General features: G+C 43.1%; 1 protein-coding gene across 1 annotated transcript; it reads left to right on the forward strand.

Moving 5' to 3' along the window:
• Positions 1-5,875: 5,875 nt before the first annotated feature.
• LOC139530969 (junctional adhesion molecule A-like) lies at positions 5,876-13,863 on the forward strand. The gene is made up of 4 exons (XM_071327766.1): positions 5,876-6,148; positions 13,182-13,241; positions 13,402-13,518; positions 13,700-13,863. The coding sequence occupies exons 1-4, from the start codon at positions 6,100-6,102 to the stop codon at positions 13,861-13,863; spliced, it is 390 nt and encodes a 129-aa protein (XP_071183867.1). The 5' UTR covers positions 5,876-6,099.
• Positions 13,864-14,156: the final 293 nt, after the last annotated feature.

Here is a 14,156-nt window from a genome sequence, read left to right on the forward strand (position 1 = left end):
CATGTTGTGCTTTGCTGCAGGAGGGACTGGTGCAATTCACAAAATAGATGGCATCATGAGGGAGGGAAATTATGTGGATATATTGAAGCAACATCTCAAGACATCAGTCAGGAAGTTGAAGCTTGGTCGCAAATGGGTCTTCCAAATGGACAATGACTCAAGCATACTTCCAATGTTGTGGAAAAATGGCTTAAGGACAACAAAGTCAAGGTATAGGAGTGGCCATCACAAAGCCCTGACCTCAATCCTATAGAAAATTTGTGGGCAGAACTAAAAAAGCGTGTGCGAGCAAGGAGGCCTACAAACCTGACTCGGTTTCACCAGCTCTGTCAGGAGGAACGGGCCAAAATTCAACCAACTTAATGTGGGAAGCTTGTGGAAGGCTACCTGAAACGTTTAACCCAAGTTAAACAATTTAAAGGCAATGCTACCAAATACTAATTGAGTGTATGTAAACTTATGACCCAATGGTAAAGTGATGAAAGAAATAAAAGCTGCAATAAATCATTCTCTCTACTACTATTCTGACATTTCACATTCTTAAAATAAAGTGGTGATCCTAACTGACCTAAGACAGGGAATTTTAACTAGGATTAAATGTCAGGAATTGTGAAAAACTTAGTTATATGTATTTGTGTAAGGTGTATGTAAACTTCCGACTTCAACTGTATGTGAAAATGCTGTTCATTGACTGCAGCTCAGCGCTCAACAACATAATGCCCACAAAGCTTATCACTAAGCTAAGGACCATGGGACTAAACACCTCCCTCTGCAACTGGATCCTGGACTTCCTGACAGGCCGCCCCCCAGGTGGTAAGAGTAGGCAACCACAAGTCTGCTATGCTGATCATTAACACTGGGGCCCCCCTCAGGAGAACTTCCGGCGCCGAAAAGAGATGGCCGCCTCGCTTCGCGTTCCTTGGAAAATATGCAGTATTTTGTTCTTTTATGTGTTATTTCTTACATCGGTACCCCAGGTAATCTTAGGTTTCATTACATACAGTCGGGAGGAACTACTGAATATACGATTAACGTCAACTCATCATCGTTCCTACCAGGAATATGACTTTCCCGAAACGGATCCAGTGTTTTGCCTTCCACCCAATACAATGGATTTGATCCCAGCCAGCGACCCTGTGCGACGCCGAAAAAGGGGCAAACGAGGCGGTCTCGTGGTCAGGCTTCGGAGACGGGCACATCGCGCTCCACTCCCTAGCATACTACTCGCCAATGTCCAGTCTCTTGACAATAAGGTTGACGAAATCCGAGCACGGGTAGCATTCCAGAGAGACATCAGGGATTGCAACGTGCTCTGCTTCACGGAAACATGGCTAACTCAAGAGACGCTAACGGAGTCGGTGCAGCCAGCTGGTTTCTTCATGCATCGCGCCGACAGAAACAAACATCTTTCCGGTAAGAAGAGGGGCGGGGGGGTATGCCTTATGATTAACGAGACGTGGTGTGATCATCATAACAACACACAGGAACTCAAGTCATTCTGTTCACCTGATCTAGAACTCCTCACAATCAAATGTCGACCGCATTATCTACCAAGGGAATTCTCTTCAATCATAATCACAGCCGTATATATTCCCCCCCAAGCAGACACATCGATGGCCCTGAACGAACTTTATCTGACTCTTTGTAAACTGGAAACCACACACCCTGAGGCTGCATTCATCGTAGCTGGGGATTTTAACAAGGCTAATCTAAAAACAAAACTCCCTAAATTCTATCAGCATATCGATTGTGCTACCAGGGCTGGAAAAACCCTAGATCATTGTTATACTAATTTCCGCGACGCATATAAGGCCCTCCCCCGCCCCCCTTTCGGAAAAGCTGACCACGACTCCATTTTGTTGATTCCAGCCTACAAACAGAAACTCAAACAACAAGCTCCCGCGCTCAGGTCTGTTCAACGCTGGTCCGACCAATCTGAATCCACGCTTCAAGACTGCTTCGATCACGCGGATTGGAATATGTTCCGCATTGCGTCCAACAACAATATTGACGAATATGCTGATTCGGTGAGCGAGTTCATTAGGAAGTGCATTGACGATGTCGTACCCATAGCAACGATTAAAACATTCCCAAACCAGAAACCGTGGATTGACGGCAGCATTCGCGTGAAACTGAAAGCGCGAACCACTGCTTTTAACCAGGGCAAGGTGACCGGAAGCATGACCGAATACAAACAGTGTAGCTATTCTCTCCGCAAGGCAATCAAACAGGCTAAGTCCCAGTACAGAGACAAAATCGAGTCGCAATTCAACAGCTCAGACACAAGAGGTATGTGGCAGGGTCTACAGTCAATCACGGATTACAAAAAGAAAACCAGCCCCGTCGCGGACCAGGATGTCTTGCTCCCAGACAGGCTAAACAACTTTTTTGCCCGCTTTGAGGACAATACAGTGCCACTGACACGGCCCCCTACCAAAACCTGCGGGCTCTCCTTCACTGCAGCCGAGGTGAGTAAAACATTTAAACGTGTTAACCCTCGCAAGGCTGCAGGCCCAGACGGCATTCCCAGCCGCGTCCTCAGAGCATGCGCAGACCAGCTGGCTGGTGTGTTTACGGACATATTCAATCAATCCTTATCCCAGTCTGCTGTTCCCACATGCTTCAAGAGGGCCACCATTGTTCCTGTTCCCAAGAAAGCTAAGGTAACTGAGCTAAACGACTACCGCCCCGTAGCACTCACTTCCGTCATCATGAAGTGCTTTGAGAGACTAGTCAAGGACCATATCACCTCCACCCTACCGGACACCCTAGACCCACTCCAATTTGCTTACCGACCCAATAGGTCCACAGACGACGCAATCGCAACCACACTGCACACTGCTCTAACCCATCTGGACAAGAGGAATACCCATGTGAGAATGCTGTTCATCGATTACAGCTCAGCATTTAACACCATAGTACCCTCCAAACTCGTCATCAAGCTCGAGACCCTGGGTCTCGACCCCGCCCTGTGCAACTGGGTCCTGGACTTCCTGACGGGCCGCCCCCAGGTGGTGAGGGTAGGTAACAACATCTCCACCCCGCTGATCCTCAACACTGGGGCCCCACAAGGGTGCGTTCTGAGCCCTCTCCTGTACTCCCTGTTCACCCACGACTGCGTGGCCATGCACGCCTCCAACTCAATCATCAAGTTTGCGGATGACACTACAGTGGTAGGCTTGATTACCAACAACGACGAGACGGCCTACAGGGAGGAGGTGAGGGCCCTCGGAGTGTGGTGTCAGGAAAATAACCTCACACTCAACGTCAACAAAACAAAGGAGATGATTGTGGACTTCAGGAAACAGCAGAGGGAGCACCCCCCTATCCACATCGACGGGTCAGTAGTGGAGAAGGTGGAAAGTTTTAAGTTCCTCGGTGTACACATCACGGACAAACTGAATTGGTCCACCCACACAGACAGCGTTGTGAAGAAGGCGCAGCAGCGCCTCTTCAACCTCAGGAGGCTGAAGAAATTCGGCTTGTCACCAAAAGCACTCACAAACTTCTACAGATGCACAATCGAGAGCATCCTGTCGGGCTGTATCACCGCCTGGTACGGCAACTGCTCCGCCCACAACCGTAAGGCTCTCCAGAGGGTAGTGAGGTCTGCAGAACGCATCACCGGGGGCAAACTACCTGCCCTCCAGGACACCTACACCACCCGATGTCACAGGAAGGCCATAAAGATCATCAAGGACAACAACCACCCAAGCCACTGCCTGTTCACCCCGCTATCATCCAGAAGGCGAGGTCAGTACAGGTGCATCAAAGCAGGGACCGAGAGACTGAAAAACAGCTTCTATCTCAAGGCCATCAGACTGTTAAACAGCCACCACTAACATTTAGCGGCCGCTGCCAACATACTGACTCAACTCCAGCCACTTTAAAAATGGGAATTGATGGAAATTATGTAAAAATGTACCACTAGCCACTTTAAACAATGCCACTTAATATAATGTTTACATACCCTACATTACCCATCTCATATGTATATACTGTACTCTATATCATCTACTGCATCTTGCCATCTTTATGTAATACATGTACCACTAGCCACTTTAAACTATGCCACTTTATGTTTACATACCCTACAGTACTCATCTCATATGTATATACCGTACTCTATACCATCTACTGCATCTTGCCATGCCGTTCTGTACCACCACTCATTCATATATCTTTATGTACATATTCTTTATCCCTTTACACTTGTGTGTGTGTATAAGGTAGTAGTTGTGGAATTGTTAGGTTAGATTACTTGTTGGTTATTACTGCATTGTCGGAACTAGAAGCACAAGCATTTCGCTACACTCGCATTAACATCTGCTAACCATGTGTATGTGACTAATAAAATTTGATTTGATTTGATTTGATTTGGAGTGCACACTTAGTCCCCTCCTGTACTCCCTGTTCACCCACGACTGCGTGGACAAACACAACTCCAACACCATCATTAAGTTTGCGGATGACACTACAGTGGTAGGCCTGATTACCGACAACAACGAGACAGCCTGTAGGGAGGAGATCAGAGACCTGGCAGTGTGGTGCCAGGACAACAACATCTCCCTCAATGTGAGCAAGACAAAGGAGCTGATCGTGGACTACAAGAAAAGACGAGCAGAACAAGCTCCCATTAACATCGAGACAGTTGTGAAGAGTGCACGACAACCCCTTTTCCCCCTCAGGAGACTGAAAAGATTTGGCATGGGTCCCCAGATCCTCAAAAAGTTCTACAGCAGCACCATCGAGAGCATCCTGACCGGTTGCATCACCGCCTGGTATGGCAACTGCACGGCATCTAACCGTATGGCTCAGTACATTACTGTTCTCTCTGCTACCGCACAGCAAGCGGTACCGGAGCGCCAAGTCTACGACCAAAAGACTCCTTAACAGCTTCCACCCCAAGCCATATGTCTGCCAAACAACTAATTGACCCCCGCCCCCTTTTTGGTTTTTACACTGCTGCTACTCTGTCAACCCCCGCACATTGACTCGGTATCGGTATACCCTGTATATAGCCTCATTATTGTTATGTACAATTATTGTGGGGAATGTTTTCCTGGCACACGTTAGGTCTCTTGATACCAATTGAGCAATGTTTCCATGCGCAAAGAATTCAGGCTTTTCTGGAGGCAAAGGGGGGTCCGACCTGATACTAGATGTGTGTACCTAATAAACTGGCCACTGAGTGTAGGTACACTCACTTGCTGCAGACATATTATTTGGAATAAAAAAATGTGCCTTTTATCTTAGAAGTAAAAACTATTATGGAAAGGCTTATTTAAATGCAAAACTAAGCCCGAACACCATGCCTGTTGGTTGACTGTTTCACTTCTGCTAACAGCTGACTGTCACTGGTGTTCTGTATCAGTTGTTATTGGAGTCACTGAGCAAATAATGATTTTGTGTATTCTTAGTTTGTGTTACTTTTGATCCCATCATATTTCCAAATGTTGAGTAACTTTTCTATGAAGATAATATCACCCTCAGCATCTAATAATATGTTGTGTTATAGGTTAATTTGTCATTTCTATTAAATTCATGTGAAAGAGATATGTGCTTATTTACACAGGGACACTGTAAATCTATTACACTGAAAACGAAAACAACTCACATTATTTACAATCTCACTATCATGAGTGAAAAAAAATGAAAAAAAAGAAGTTAAAGTTACCTTGTATTCAGCTGTGATGATTAAGATTTTCGTTTTAAATACCACATAGGCGTTTACATAGGCTAATACTTCAAATACAGTAAGTCAGTATAAATAATATACTGTAAAATACTAATCAAGTGAAACCGGTTATTGAAATAAATCAGTAGACTGCTTTATATTGACATACGTCACGTAGGTAACGGGTTGCGTCACAGTTTCGACTGAATACCTATCATACTTTTCTACAGGAGCAGTCGGTCGGTGCGGACGGGCGTAGGGTTCTTGTTCGTCGAAAGTATAGATTTCAAACCGAGTGGGCCAACGTGTCAACAATTACTGAATTGCGCTTTGATTGCTGGAATAATCGTACTTTTTTTAAATTACCGAAATCGGACACATCGCTGGCTTTTAAAACAAAGGCTTCAGGTGTTGGGGCCGACATGTTTGTCAGCGGCTTGGTTTCGGTGTTTCTATTCTTTCATGCAACAGGTGAGTGCTCCTTCTGTCGATCTAAAGTCCTCATGATTTTAAACTAGCCCTACGTTTCAATTTAGTGTTTATTGTATTAGTAAGATATGCACTTGATTGCTGTATATTTTCTAACTTTCACTTTAGGCCCACAGATAGGCACAGGTCATAGATCCGTTTACCCAACCCAAAATAAGAAAACAACATAATTAACAGACCTGGGATCAGTAGGGGCTTGCCTTGGCTAAGTCATTGTACACAGTTCTTAAAAAGTAAGAAACAATATATCTACAATGATTCACATACATCTGACCTAGATATTAAAAATATAACCTAGTCAGACCGTTACTAGGTGGGCTCCCAAGTGACGCAGCGGTCTAAGGCGCTGCATCTCGGTGCTAGAGGTGTCACTACAGACCTTGGTTTGATTCCAGGCTGTATCACAACTGGCTGTGATTGGGAGTCCCATAGGGCGGTGCAAAATTGGCCCAGGGTCCTCCGGGTTAGTGTTTGGTCCGGGTAGGCCATCATTGTAAATAAGAATTTGTTCTTAACTGACTTGCCTAGTTAAATAAATAGACATAAAAAAATGACTGTTGCAGCTGGCTGAGGGGCATTATTAGATAGGTTTGGCATAGCACAGAGAATTTCCAACCAAACCTTATTTTGCCAATACTTCCTGACTTGAAAGACAACCAATATCTTCTAAACGTCCATGTCTAGTTGTAGGTGGTTAATTTGAATTTAGAAAATGCTCTGTTATTAAATTTAGTATTTTTTTCGCTCCATGAAGTATTCTGACAATGTGTACGCCATCTTGACTATTTCAAATCTTTGATTTTGCTGGGCACCGGTCCATGGCCCGTGCTGTGATCGGCCAAAAGTGGTGAGAGAGGAGCGCCCTTCTCGAATCAAACAGTAATCTGCGATGATCGGTCATGTTGTCAAAAAGAAAACATGGTGCATCCTCCAGAAACATCTCTTTTCCTTTAAAAAACAGTGTTTTCGGTAAGTATTCAGACCTCGACTTTTTCCACATTTTGTTACGTTACAGCCTTATTCTAAAACGGATTAAATAAAACAATTTCCCTAGCAATCTACACACGATACCCTATAATCAAAAAGCGAAACATGTTTTAATTTTTTTTTGCAAATGTATTAAAAACAAAGAATATACCTTATTTACATAATTATTTAGAACCTTTCCTATGAGACATGAAATTGAGCTCAGGTGCACCCTGTTTCCATTGATCATCCTTGAGATGTTTCTACAACTTGATTGGAGTCCACCTGTGGTAAATTCTATTGATTGTACATGATTTGGAAAGGCACACACCTGTCTATATAAGGTCCTACAATTGACAGAGCATGTCAGAGCAAAAACCAAGCCATGAGGTTGAAGGAATTGTCCGTAGAGCCCAGAGACAGGATTGTGTCCAGGCACAGATCTGGGGAAGGGTACCAAGGCATTTATGCAGCATTGAAGGTCCCCTAGAACAGTGGCCTCCATCATTCTTAAATGGAAGAAGTTTCCTAGAGCTGGCTGCCTGGCCAAACTGAGAAATCGGGGGAGAAGGTCCTTGCTCAGGGAGATGACCAAGACCCCGATGGTCACTCTGACAGAGCTCTAGAGTCCCTCTGTGGAGATGGGAGAACATTCCAGAAGGACAACCAATTCTGAAGCACTCCACCAATCAGGCCTTTATGGTAGTGGCCAGATGAGAGCCACTCCTCAGTAAAAGACACATAACAGCCCGCTTGGAGTTTTCCAAAAGATACTGAGTAAAAGGTCTGAATACTTATGTAAATGTGATATTTCAGTTTTTTTATTGTGTGTGTGTTGTTTGAGGGGGGGGACTATCAATTTTTGAATAAGGCTGTAACCTATTTATTTTTTTGTTGGAAAAAGTCAAGGGGTCTGAATACTTTCTGAAGGCACTGTATGTTTGAATTGTCAAGCTAATTTTCACTGGGAAGGCAGATGAAGTGTTTATCAAAAGCAATCACTTTTTCATGTGAAAACACAGTATCCTACTCATTCCTCCTCATGTTTTATTTTTTCCCTTTTGTTTTGCACCAACTTTACCGTGGAATTTGAACGGGGCACCTGGCTCACGCCCGGGAGGCAGCCCGGTTCCAAAACGAATGCAATCAACTTTCACCCTGTGCAAAACACGCTTAGAGTATTTGAATCCACTCATTGATTGAGACTGGTGGGTGTCCACCCCAAAGTGCTGCATGTCATGACCCTAACCTGTCTCAATCAATGAGAGAAGATCTAAAATGGACAAGATGTCGGCGTACACATTGTTGGATTACATCAGGGAGCAAAACGTTTTAGTTTAATAACTGAGCATTTTCTAAGTTCAAACGAACCCCCTGCAACTAGACATGGACATTTAGAAGACATTGGTTGTCTTCCAAGTTGGGAATTGAGGAAGTATCGACTAGTTAAGGTTGGTCACAAATTCTCTGTGCTACGCCAAACAGTACTCGGGGATGAAAGTAGATTTCATTTCTTCCAGGTACAGGGACCTGCACATGCTTTTTTTAAATACTTTTTTGGGGCCTAAGCATAGAATTGCATATAGAATCCCTAATAATCTAATGTGATCTCTGTGGGCCTAATAATACAGATGTCATCTAACTTTTAAAATGTATGTGCCGATCTTTTTTTTTTTATGTGGCATAAACACAACCAGTCATGATGTTTTCATCTGATTTGTAAAACAATTACTTCAAAAGGCTCATGTAGGCTACCTGTGCACATTACTCCGGGACAGCAGAAAGATTTTATTGACACAGGGTGTGGTGGGAACAAATTATTTTCACCCTCCTTTTGATTTTTTTTCTGCTTATACTTTGACATTTGGTAGGCTTTGTTCGTCAAATTGTCTACAATTAGATGCATGCAGCTTCTCTTCTGTCATTACTTGATGCTCTTCTAGAATACTAAGTAAAGCCTTGCTCACCAGAATGTCGTAAACCAATAGAATGATCAATGCAGGGCCTCCCGAGTGGCGCAGTGGTCTAAGGCAGTGCTAGCTGTGCCGCTAGAGATTCTCGGTTGGAGTCCAGGCTCTGTCGCAGCCGGCCGCGACCGGGAGACCCAAGGGGCGGCGCACAATTGGCCCGGCGTTGTCTGGGTTAGGGGAGGGTTTGGCCGGCAGGGATGTCCTTGTCCCATCGCACACTAGCGACTCCTGTGGCGGGCCGGGCGCAGTGCACGCTGACACGGTCGCCAGGTGTACGGTGTTTCCTCTGACGCATTGACACGGCTGGCTTCCGGATTAAGTGGGCATTGTGTCAAGAAGCAGTGCGGCTTGGTTGGGTCGTGTTTCGGAGGACGCACGGCTCTCAACCTTCGCCTCTCCCGAGTCTGTCCGGGAGTTGCAGAGATGAGACTGTAACTACCAATTGGATACCAGGAAATTGGAGAGAAAACGGGTTTAAAAAAAAAAAAGTGATCAATGTATCAACAGTCTAGTTGACATAATTTCTCCTTCTCTCACAGAGCGAGGATGTTTAGGGACCGGTTTCAAGGAAATTAAAAGCTGTGAAAATGATCCAACATGTTTTGTCTTGGATACATATTTTATGTGGTTAAAAATGAAATACGGTCAGCTTTTTGTCACTGAAAGAAATTGCACGTCTGTGCTACACGACACAGTCCCTAAGTGCGCATCCTTATTCTCAAAAGCTGCTGAAAGAAATTCATCATAGTTCATGTTCCAGTGAGAAAATTACCATTTGGATCTATCATTTTACTGCGAGGACTACTTAATTCTGCAGGAGTATTATTACAATAGGCTACATGTGAGGCCTACAGTCAGTGTCCAGACTTCAGTTAGTATTCCAACTATTAGGCTACTCCACTCTAAAATAATTCCATCATCCATACAGTGCCATTTGATAAATGCAAAGAGACATCACTTACAAAACACTGACATTCGTGATTGTCATGCCTTAGGCCGGTGCGTCTCGTAACCTCAATTTATGCCTACGCTGCTGTGCGTCTCGGCCACTCATCTCTGCCACATTTCAGTGTTATCATTGAATAAACACCACATTTTGGAGCGTATTTTACACGTTGACGTCTATTAGCACATTTTTGATGTGACTGACATGCGGTAATGAGAAATAGTGTAATAGCTTATTTTCTACGAATCTTAATTATTGTGAAAAGCTCACGTTTTACCGGTACCCCCACTATTTCTTTTGCCAGTACTCCGGACCACACAGACTAACTCACCTCTGACAGTACCTAGCCTTTAGCGGCTAATGGAGCAGCACATTAGCCCGTTACAATCTGCTATCTAGATGTCCCTTTTATGTTCTTAATAATATAACGTTTCACTTATAAGCTTGCTAAACCATAGCCCAGAACTGAATCTTACTATAGACCACAGAGTCTATAAGGTTCAGCTCTGGGTTAACTAAACCGTAAGGCAATGAATGGATATTTAACTTTTTCAGACTGTCTGAAATGACCAGGGGTGTATTCATTATGTCTTGCAACCAAATAGAAGCAAACTAAACAAAATGGAGAGGGACCTACCAGAATTTGTCCAATGTAATCTTGCTGCCGGTGCTTTCCGCTAGCTGTTGTAACGCCTTTATGGAAGCATTTCCATTGCACCGTTACAATGTGTAGCTAACTTGAAAGCAGAGTTGACAGGGAACAATATACTTTTCAAACGTGTACTATTTCCAGAGTGGGCTCTGGTACTTTTAATGATATTACCCATTTTGTACATAGAAATTGACATTATAGGTCATTAACCAATCACAGTCCTCCTTTAGGACTGCACATACAGCAAATCACCAGCAATGGGAGTTCGCTTTGAATCCATTTACCATTCATTCTGTTGGTGGTGCTCCTAATATTGATTAAAACTTCAGAATTAGCAGAGAGCCCACTCTGGAAATGTTATGTACTTATATTGTTTGGACAAGTATATGTCTTAAAATGAACAAAATCAAAAAGGACACTTTTTTGAGATTCATATTAATATTTTTTTTATGTTGAATAAATTAATGTCAGTATTTGTATTTCAGAATCTATGCGTACTCCATATGTTAGAGCACACTATAAGGAATATAATGACACCAAGATGTTGTCTGTATCATGTATGGTTCACAGTTCATCAAGTCTTACAGTAGGCAGGTATAGGTCTAAAAATGGCCACTTTCATCATGATTGTGATACAAATGTAAAAAGCACGTCAAACAGCCTTACTCCCAATTTAAGTCTCTAGGTGAAAATTGTTCTGGCAATCTGAGATGCCAAAAATATTTTCTTCCTCCGCTGGTGTGGAATCGCCATTTATCTTTAAAATTTAAAAAAAAATTAATTTTTTTTTTGCTGTCCGGGTTTTCCACTAGCGACGGTGTAACGGCTGTATGGGATCGTTTACATCTCAGTTAGAATGTGTAGCTACTTTCAAGCTGTAGTCCGCTGTGAGTCAAGTCGGGCCTAGTGATATGGTCCTTTTAACAAGACACTTTTATGAACCACACCACACTGAACTGCCTTTCACAAGGGCAGCCTTTGTGCTGTACAAAAACACCTTGATTATCATCTTAGTTTCAAGAGTTGAGCTAAACATTTGAATGGTGTAGAAGGCCTTCAAACTTTCCAAACGTCAACACATGCACCACTACTTTCCACCTGTTATCTGTGTGGTTATTGTCTCACCTTGGAAGCTTTGCCTTCCCACCCCCGATACTCACGTAACAAGGAAATCAATCAATGGATTTTCTCTGACTAAACCATTTCTCTAAATGGACAAACTAAACTCTCATATCTCTTTGTTGTTCAGTCACTAACTACCCTCAAATAAAAGCTGTTGAGTAAAAGTAAAGACATTTTCTATTAAGGTGACTCAAGGGAAAGTCACCCAGCTAAATAGTACTTGAGTAAAAGTATCTGGTTTTAAATGTACTTAAGTACAGTGGTATAACACAATTGTCACACTTTTACTCAAGTGAACAAATGCTATACATCAAATTCTTTATATTACACAAACCATAAGGAACAATTATTATTTTGAAAAAAATACAAACAGCCAGGGGCACACTCCAACACTTGGGTGTAATTTACAAACGCTGTATTTGTGTTTAGTGAATCCGCCAGATCAGAGGCAGTAGGGATGATACCGTGTTATATTGATAGGTGCGTGAATTGGATTATATTGCTGTCCTGCATGAGCATTCGAAATGTAACGAGTACTTTTGGGTGTCAGTGAAAATGTATGGGAGTAAAAGTTTTCAAAAGTAATAAATAGTAAAATACAGATACTACTAAGTATTTTTATGTAGTTACTTTACACCACTGGCTGGATATATAATATCCTCTAATAGAACACTAGTGTGTAGAAATGAGCTAGGCTGTCCTATCCTGTATGTACCTGATGAAGGAATGTACAGTATTACTACCCAGGTTGTGACTGTTACTAATGTCATGTGCGCCACCTGTCTCTGGTGCTGTTGCTGGGACATACTTTTGGTGGTGAATGGTGGTACTGCTCAGTAGGTTTCTGGCTGGACCATAGACTCTAAATGTCTGGAGTGGACATACTTACAGTCCAGTCTATTCAAATTCAAATTTAGAAAGACGCTTTTTTGTCCAAATGTCCATCCAATTTTTATTAATTCAGAAAATAATATAGTGTTCTTGGTTTCCCACTCTGAAAGGGCCCTTCAGACTGTTTTGGCCCAGTTTCACATGAAGGTTTTCTGGCTCAGTACAGAGGAGTGAGTCACATTTACCAAGAATTTGTTCGCAGTCAGGCCACGTGCTGTAGGCTTCAGGCCATTGGTTGGCTGAGCACCAGACATGCTCTTAGGGCTTTAAAGGGCGATAGGGGCGGGTCATTAAAAGGTTCTTCCTTAAGTTCAGCAGAAACTAAACCAGTCATCTCTGCAGGTGTGTGTTTCTGTTGTGTTAGCAGCGGTAAGACTGGAGCACCTGGTGTTTTTGAATTCCAACGATGCAGTGTCATCTCCTTCATTTCCCTGACTGCTCGCTTTACTTTTCTCTCCCTTTCCCCAGGTGTAGAGGCCTTCATAGTTACAACCAAAAATGCAAATGTGAGGGCTAAAGAGAATGAGGGTAAGTCCTGGAGAATGGAAATTAACTCTAAATGGGCAGTTTCTAAAATAAACAAAAGCTTTCGCCTGTCATTGTGTGTGTGTGTTACAATTTATTACATGCCATTTTGCATATTTATCCCCAAGTAATGTAGTTAAAATGATCAATCTCATCTCTACAGGGGCTGATCTTTCCTGTATTCCCTCGGCTGACTTTGGGGCCGATGCCAGAGTTGAGTGGAAGTTTAGGGACATGAAGGGTTCTACGACCTATGTCATTTTCGATGGGAAACCCACCAGTAAGTGCACAAACTGTTCAGACTTGATTCCAAGGAAATGCATGACATGTGACTTCTTGTATTTGTGTCGTGATTGCATGTTTCTACAATTAGGGCTAGATATACTTACCACAAATGAGTTACCTGCCATAATAATTAAAAAAATATATATATAATCACTGATTACCTTGCTCTCTTTCAGCACTTTATGAGGGCCGTGCCACTAAGTTTGATGGGGTGCTGAGGTTCAACAAGGTGACGCGCAAAGATAATGGACAGTATCAATGCGAGGTGTCTAACAAACAGTATGTTGGGGATGTCAAGGTGAATCTCACTGTTTTAGGTAAGGAGAGTCTTATCATCTAACTGTTGCGCAACATATCTATAATTTCCTGTTAATTAACCAATAAGGCCTGAGTGGGTGTGGTGTATGGCCAATATACCACGGCTAAGGGCTGTTCTTACATACGACGCAACGCGGAGTGCCTGGACACAGCCCTTAGCCGTGTTATACTGGCCGTATATCACAAACCGCCGAGGTGCCTTATTACTATTATAAACTAGTTACCAACAGAGAGAGCAGAAAATAAATGTTTTGTCATACCAATGGTAAACGGTCTGATATACCATGGCTTTCAGCCAATTAGCATTCAGGGCTA

This window comes from Salvelinus alpinus, chromosome 9, assembly GCF_045679555.1.
Source record: "Salvelinus alpinus chromosome 9, SLU_Salpinus.1, whole genome shotgun sequence".
NCBI lineage: Eukaryota > Metazoa > Chordata > Actinopteri > Salmoniformes > Salmonidae > Salvelinus > Salvelinus alpinus.

Excerpts from the sequence above, each read along its gene's own strand:
- LOC139530969 (XM_071327766.1), top strand. The coding sequence starts at position 6,100 with ATGTTTGTCAGCGGCTTGGTTTCGGTGTTTCTATTCTTTCATGCAACA. Across the intron at positions 13,242-13,401 it reads GAGGGCTAAAGAGAATGAGG|GGGCTGATCTTTCCTGTATT; the intron begins GTAAGTCCTGGA and ends TCATCTCTACAG. Across the intron at positions 13,519-13,699 it reads TTTCGATGGGAAACCCACCA|CACTTTATGAGGGCCGTGCC; the intron begins GTAAGTGCACAA and ends GCTCTCTTTCAG.